The 8,010-nt window shown below is 38.5% G+C and overlaps 1 protein-coding gene across 1 annotated transcript in view; it reads left to right on the top strand.

The window, feature by feature from the left end:
* Positions 1-2,155: 2,155 nt before the first annotated feature.
* LOC119410215 (sulfotransferase 2B1-like) overlaps positions 2,156-8,010 on the top strand; it is a 20,500-nt gene continuing 14,645 nt past the window's right edge. The window contains exons 1-4 of the mRNA XM_037677126.1: positions 2,156-2,294; positions 4,567-4,775; positions 6,085-6,211; positions 6,397-6,491. Coding sequence (XP_037533054.1) covers positions 2,156-2,294; positions 4,567-4,775; positions 6,085-6,211; positions 6,397-6,491 — 570 coding nt within the window. The remainder of the gene's footprint in view (positions 2,295-4,566; positions 4,776-6,084; positions 6,212-6,396; positions 6,492-8,010) is intronic.

Genomic DNA, 8,010 nt, shown 5'->3' with positions numbered 1-8,010 from the left:
ACCCCCCCCCCCCCCACATCAACCACAATGCCCCACGGGACGAAATCAAAGGGGTTTACCCACCTCCACTACAGGTTGAAGCCAATCAAAGAAGCCCAGAGAGATTGTTCTGATGTGGAGGTACAGGCTATCTCAAGACTGATGTAATCTAACAAAAGGTCTTTATACTGTTTAATACTAAGAGTATTTTTATTTTTCCAATTTATGAGTATAGTTGTTTTTGCTATACATAAAGCAGTAAAAATCATGTGAATTGACTTTGTCTCCAAGGTGACATCATCTAAGTGACCCAATAAGCAAACTGACGGAGAGAGTGGAATATTACATCTCAGACACTTTGATAAGTCTTCACATATCCGGCACCAAAACCTCTGAACAGGTGGACAGAACCAAAATGCGTGGATGTGATTGTCAGGATATTGTTTGTACACTGTGAGCAAACATTAGATGATGCGAAACCCATCCTGAACATCCATTGACCTGTGTAGTGTACTCTATGAAGGATTTTGTATTGTATTAATTGTAAATTGGGGTTTTTAATCATTTTAAAAGTTCTTAGTCAACTTTGACCAAAACTTCTGGTCTCAGATATGTCTGACAAGTCTGTCTCCCATTTTACAATGGGAAGGTATATTGATTCATCTATTTTAATTAGCCCGATTTTTAACTGGTACAGGCTATAGAGAGCACATCACGCCAGTTTGGGCCTCGCTGCACTGGCTACCCATTCACCTTCGGATCCATTTCAAAATTCTCATGTATGTTTTTAAATCACTGAACAGTTCCGCCCCATCCTATCTCACTGATCTTCTGCAGCCATATGTCCCATCGCGCTCTCTGAGGTCAGCAGACCAGCTGCTTCTCTCAGTCCCAGAAACCCGTCGTAAGCTCAGAGGTGACAGGGCTTTCTCTGTTGCAGGTCCACGACTGTGGAATGAGTTGCCACTGAGTGTCCGGCAGGCTCCCACACTCTCAGTCTTTAAGTCTCGCTTGAAGACCCACTTCTATTCGCTTGCCTTTAACACGGTGTGATTTATTTTAGTCCGGTCTGTTCTCTACTCTGTTGGCCATTTTAGTTAGAAATACAGATACAAATAGCAGCAGAAGCTATTTTATGTTTTCCTGTCCGCTGTGCATGTTTGTTTTCTTTTGTACAACACTTTGGTTGGCCTTGTTGCTGTTTTAAGTGCTATATAAATAAATTGGTATGGTATGGTAGTATTATTGATAGTTTTAACAAGAGGAATAACACAACAGGTCTATCGTGAATTGTGTGTTTTCAACTGCCCTGATGACTCCGGAACCACAAAGAGTTTACACATCTCTCCTGTCTGGCCCTGAACCTGATGAAGATTTTAATGGTCTTGATCAAGATGAAAATATGCAACTTCAACTCAGTGTTTTTGACGCAAATGTTTTAACCTGTAAAGTGAACAAATGCTGATTTCTTTTAATCTGGGTTGTGTCTTATTTTATATTTTTCTGTATAATCATGTTTTTAAAATGTGATGATTTTATAATCAAGGGAGGATTGTGACAGAAAATTAGATCTCATAGTGTAAGCACTAATATACTTTGTATTTAATGAATATTATGCATCTTATTCACTGGTTTAAACTCATGTAATCCTTTCCCCTTGCATGCAAAACGAAGATATTCTTTTGATTAATGACAGAACTTATCCAGCTAACAAGTTCATGTCCTTCCACAGGCATGGGGAGCGAAGGACATTTTGGCCTTATCTGTTTTCTTGTAATAACTGTTCTCAATTTGACTTGAAGATGACAAACACTTTCTGCTTAGCTCATAAGAATGTATAAAAAGGACATCACACTTGGTTATCTTTGCTCTTTTGCCTAACGAGCTGAGTTTCTCGAACATACTTTTCTGCCTTCGAATAATAAAAAACTTGGATAAGGATCGATCTTGTATTCATTGAGTTTACAAGTTTATTTCTCACTCTTTTAGAAATCCACCACACATTTGTAGACTTTATACCCCATGTACTTTGTAATATTTTAATGTTTGACTAAAAGTAGTTTATGTACTGTCATGATGTAGTCCTTCCACATTATCAGAGCTTCGTGTCTCTGCAGCAGTGTAGCCATCGTTTCCTTTGAGGTTGGAGGATTATCTTGAAGTTAATCCTGACAACATGTCATCCTTTGAAGAACTGTACCTGCACTATCGTGGACTTCCACTTCCCAGAGGAACTTTCTCAGAGGATTTCAAGTATTTTGAAGAATTCAACTTTAAAGATGATGACATTTTGGTTGTCACATACCCAAAGTCAGGTCAGTTTTGTTGTCAGACTGCAATTTTGTTTCTCATGGTGAACTTGGTGAAAATGACTGAGATACCCAAAAGTACCAGGACCAAAAATGCAAAGCAGTCTTTGATTGGCTTCATTAGTTCATCAAACATCAGAAGTCTGTTCAGAATTACAGCCCTAAAAGTCCTAAAAGTAGTAGTCCTAAAGTTCGGTGCACAAGTACATAAAGTGCAATAGTTTTTTTTCTTCAATTTTTAAGAATCCATAAAGATTAAAAAGGTGATTAATATTAAAAGTAATGTTTTCTTACATTGTGTATTGTAAATGTTTTATAGGGACTTAGCGAATCAGATCAACTCATGTGTTTTTTGGGCCACAGCTCATGTTTGAACATTGTATGGCGTTATGGGCGTGGGGGGGATCTGTAAAAACCGATAGTATTTACATTACGAGAAGATTTTTGTGGCAGTTCATTGAAACAGTGTTAGCACAGTTGTCTCACAGCAACAAGGTTGTTGATTCACCACTGACCTTTCAGTGTGGAGTTTGAGTGTTCTTTTCTCCGGGTACTCTGGTTTCTTCCGACAGACCAAAACCCTGCATGTTGGAATAACTGGCAACTTTAAATGGCCCCTAAGTGTGAGTGAGAGCATGAATTGTTGTTTTGTTTTATTGGTCTCTGGTCGGCCCTGAGGATTAAATTGCAACCTTTCCAGGGTGTATCTCACCTCACACATCGACTGCTGGAGATTGATACCATCTGCCTCCAGTCCAGAAAGAAAGGAAAAAAGGGGGTAACTGAAGAGAAGTTGATTATAAGATTTGTTTTACTGATAATGTTGACATGTAGGACTATGTAAATAACATTTCAAGAAAACAAATGGGAAATGGACTGTACTTATTTAGCACTTTTCTATCTTATTTCAAGATACTCAAAGCGCTTTACACTACAATCTGTGTCCTCGTTTACCCATTCATACAGCACTCTACTAGCAATGAGGTGTTCAGTGTCTTGCCCAGGGACACTTCATGTGACTGCTGGTGGATTCGAACCCCCAACTCTCGCATTGGAGGACGACTGTTCTAACCACTCAGCCACAGCCGCCCATAAAAGCCTAGTGATCCTTAAAGGATTGCCTTTCCACCACCTTTCATGGCAGAGTTTTAGATGAAGATCATTATTTGTTGAGAATTGATGTAGCCATTTTAGTCCCTGAACTAAACAGTTTCATGTAACGTTATGCGCTTCATGTAATGTCATGTGCTCCAAGTACGTATTGTTAATGAATTTCAGCTACTGCCACATCAAATTTTAGCCCAATATCTACATCAATATATTTTGCATTTTTAAGCTCATTTGGTTGTTGGCATCCATCTAGAATAAGATGTAATCAGTGGATACTCATCCTCAACTTTTTGATTCAATTTTAAGCTTGATTAAAACTCCTTCAGTGGTTTGATATTTTGATAATAGACAACATTTACATGCACAGGTAAATGATGGTCCGCTTTTGCAAGAGCCTGTATTTTTCTTTGCCAGCCCAAGAACATTGCACTATATCTTCCACAGAACACAAGTTGTATTGAAAACATTTGTGAACTGTTAAGTGGCAGAAATGGTCACGTTATGTCATTCTTTTGTAGGAAATATGACAAGTATAAAAACCCTTCACTTAGTTTTTAAAGAAAATATCCATCCATCCATCCATTATCTTTACCTGTTTATTCCATTTTGGGTCACGGGGGTTGCTGGTGCCCATGTCCAGCAATCACTGTGCGAGGGGCGGGGTACACCCTGGATGTGTTGCAAGTCCATCACAGGGCCACATAGAGACAAACAAGACAAACAACCATTCACTCTCTCACTCACACCTAGAGACAATTTAGAGTTACCAATCAGCCTAACATGCATGTTTTTGGTCTGTGGGAGGAAACTGGAGCACCCGGAGAAAACCCACGCATGTACGGAGAGAACATGCAAACTCCACCCAGAAAGGCCCCTGGACCGGGGTTTGAACCAGGGACCTGCTCGCTGAGAGGCAGCAGCTCTACCAGTTGCGCCACCGTGCTGCCCTAAAGAAAATATCCTGAGCTCAAATATAACGGGGGTTTGAGATTGGTTGTTTGCACTCTGAAGTCATTAGCATCTTAATAACCAACGAAACAAATAGTATATTTGTCTGAAACACTAATCTCTGATTAGAAGCTTTATTTAATTTATGTTGCATCATTGCTCGGTCGGTATGCTTTCTTGATATTTTTACTCTTGTTGGCTGCCTTATTAATTTTTGCAGGTACAACCTGGATGAAAGAGATCCTCACGCTGGTGCTGAATAGTGGAGATCTGACCCTGTTCCAAACCATTCCATGCTGGCTTCGAGTCCCACATATAGAAATGAAAGCTATGGCCAAACACATGGAACAGTTGGCATCTCCACGTTCACTGTCCACACATTTCCTCTACAACATGATGCCGTCTTCCTTGCACACTTCCAAGGCCAAGGTAATAGTTTATAAATATAATTTTAAGTTTGTTGCATGAAGCTGTACTCCTCTAACTATGACCCCTGACCCTTGGGTGTCTTCCAGACCCACCATGAATTGAATTGTTTTCTTTAAAGTTACATTTGACCTCAATAATGTCTGATGTTTTTTTACATGTTCACTTGTACTTGAACACAGAGTCAGCTAAAGTCTGACTAATGTTAACCTTTATTTTTCCTAAGTTTCTAAGTAAGAAAAATAAATCATTGATGAAGTTTAAGTGTGAACATGAATAATTTTGATTATTGCTTTCAGTCATTATGATGAGTTCAGAATCAGAATAAACTTTATTGGCATTGCACCGAGATACAACGCGAATATGTACATACAATCGTCCGAAGATGGACGGAGTGCACGAAGCTGCGGCTAAAATAATCAGCGCGGCCTTCTTATTCTTATTCAGAATAATATTTTGCTTAGATAAGAAAAGGAAAGAACACATGAGGAGAGACGGTATATAAAAAAAAAAGATCTCACACCGTGTCCTAGACAGGGCACAATTTGAGGCATCAAAAAAAACCTACCACAGCAAAGCAACATAAACAGACGTTATACATTTACATATAGGCGGTGAAAACATTGAATTTTTAAGGGGAAGTCGTAGCATAGTCCAGAGCCACCAGCAGATCATTCATCTTCTGGGGGTCTTGTTATGCCATATTAGCTGATACAACTTGGTAAATCATTTCCTGGCTTGCAGTGAGAATAAATGTCCTCTTATCACACTAAATAACTTCTTTTACCCAAAATCCAAAGCAAACTATTCATTCAAATAGTTAAACTGTGTAAGTTTGTGCACGTATAAAATCAAAATTCCTGCTCATTAATTAGTTAATTTTGCCTTAGATAAGAGAAATATGCCTTGATTGATTCATTATTATTATAGTTTGTTTATTGTTGTTGTTGTTGATTCTTAGCTTGATTATTTTTGTAATAAAATTTCAAAGACAACTTTGGTCTCTTCATTCGGATGAATATTCATTTGTTCCGATATAGATTTCCCTGTAATTAACGGATTCTACTTCAGTGACTAAGTCTGATTTTTAAAGGATGAATATATTACTTAAATTGTTGTTGGTCAGTAAACTGACCAGCTGGTGCCCCGCTTTAACGAGTACTAAATAAGTATACACAAATGTATTTGAGGGGAGTGGAGAAAGTGTCACCCTTCTTCCTCCATCTCATCTTCTTAATTGCTACAAGTTTGTAATATCTGTGTGGACTTGTAATATGGCACATTTTAAGCTTTTGCATTGAATTCCTTGTAGGTGATCTATGTCATGAGAAACCCAAAGGACATCTTAGTGTCTTCATACTACTTCCACCAGATGGCCAATTTCCTAGAAGACCCAGGAACTCTTGATGAGTTCATGGATAAATTTCTTAAAGGCAGAGGTCTGAGATCACATAATGTTATATTGTTTAAAAAGGTTTTGTTAATAAATAGACATAAGAAAAAAATGCTTATTACTAGTAAAAAAAAACAAAAAAACAAATTGAGATGGTAAAAAATACATTTCTTTGAACTCTATACAATTAATTTTAAAATAAAGAAATTTGTTTATTTGACTTGTCTGCAGTATTTTATGGAAAATGGACAGACCATGTTAAAAGCTGGAAATGTGCAGAGCTGGGAGACAGAATAATGTTCATCACATATGAAGAAATGATTCAAGTAAGCGCCTCCTTTAATATATGTAAACATGGTAATGTATTTGTTATGTTAAACTTAGAAAATGAATCTAGAAATAAAACCACATTACTTTTGAAAACAAAAGCAGGTAAGGCAAAGCAGAAGACATGATGAGTTTCATGGTAGGCTGGACACTAAAAAGTCAGAGTTTCTTTATTGTCATTCGCACCTCATGTGGTACATGTGGTGGAGCGAAATTATGTACACAGGGTCCCAGTTACATCCAACAATAAAATGTAAGAGAAACAGTAATAACATCTAAGATATGAACTAAGAAAAACATCAACTAAATATACACTAAGCACTCATAACATAACATTGAACATCAGCACAAACATGAACATGAGTCTGAACAGATGTGCACGCATGAACACATCAACATGGAAACAGATCAGCAGCAACATGAAACAGATCAGCAGCAACATGATATGGTTTTTCCACAGTGATTATTCTAGTTAGAGATTCATGAGTCTAACAGCCTCAGGGTAGAAGCTGTTCCTCAGTCTAGTGGTTCTACACTTAATGCTCCTTAACCTCCTTCCTGAGGGGAGTGGGGCAAAAAGCGCAGTGTGGACCACAGAGGAGATTGCATCCTCTGTTGATCGGTTCTCAAAAGGGCGAGGAGGACTTGAACTGATTGGTGAGACAGAGGGATCAGGCTGGAAAGGATGTGCAGCAAGTTAGGCTTGTTAAAGATAGGAATGGTAATGTTCTAACAAGTGAGGAGACCATGACAGGAAGATTAAAGGAGTAGTTTGAGGAGCTAATGAATTAAGATAATGAAAGGGAAAGAAGAGTAGAGGTCATAGAAACTGTGTACAAGAGAGTGGGAAAGATTAGTGAGGGTGAATTTCAGAAAGTTCTGAAAAGAATGAAGGAGATGCCAATATGACCTGATGACATACCAACGGAGGTTTGGAAATGTCTTGGAGAGATGGCAATGAGGTTTTTGACTCAAATATTCAATGGCATATTTGAGGGTGACAAAATGCCTGAGGAACAGAGGAAAAAAGTGTGCTTGTGCCCTTTGTTAAGAACAAAGGTGATGTACAGAGTTATAGCAACTACAGGGGAAATGAGTTGATCAGCCACACAAGATCTGGGAGAGAGTTGTGGAAGCTAGATTTTGACGAGGTGACAATCTGTGGCCAGCACTATGGTTTCATGCTGAGAATAAGCACCACATGTGAGATGCTGGTGAAGATTCTCAGTCATCCAGGACATGATGAATTCAAAAAGCGTTCAATACAAAAACAACTGGACTTTATTTTTGTAACAGAAGACGTTTCGCTCCTCATCCGAGGAGCTTTCTCAATTCAAAGAGCAGAGAGTGAGAGATTCAGGTTATAAGGCTGAGTGAGATAAGACACACACACACACACACACATATGTGTAGATGTGTATGTGTATACACATATGTGTAGATATGTATGTGTGAATTGCCAATCTACATGTGTGTGTGTGTGTGTGTGTGTGTGTGTGTGTGTGTGTGTGTGTGTGT

The sequence above is a fragment of the Nematolebias whitei genome, chromosome 5 (genome assembly GCF_014905685.2).
Source record: "Nematolebias whitei isolate Nwh7 chromosome 5, NemWhi1, whole genome shotgun sequence".
Classification (NCBI taxonomy): Eukaryota; Metazoa; Chordata; class Actinopteri; order Cyprinodontiformes; family Rivulidae; genus Nematolebias; species Nematolebias whitei.
This window is presented reverse-complemented; position numbering and strand designations above follow the sequence as displayed.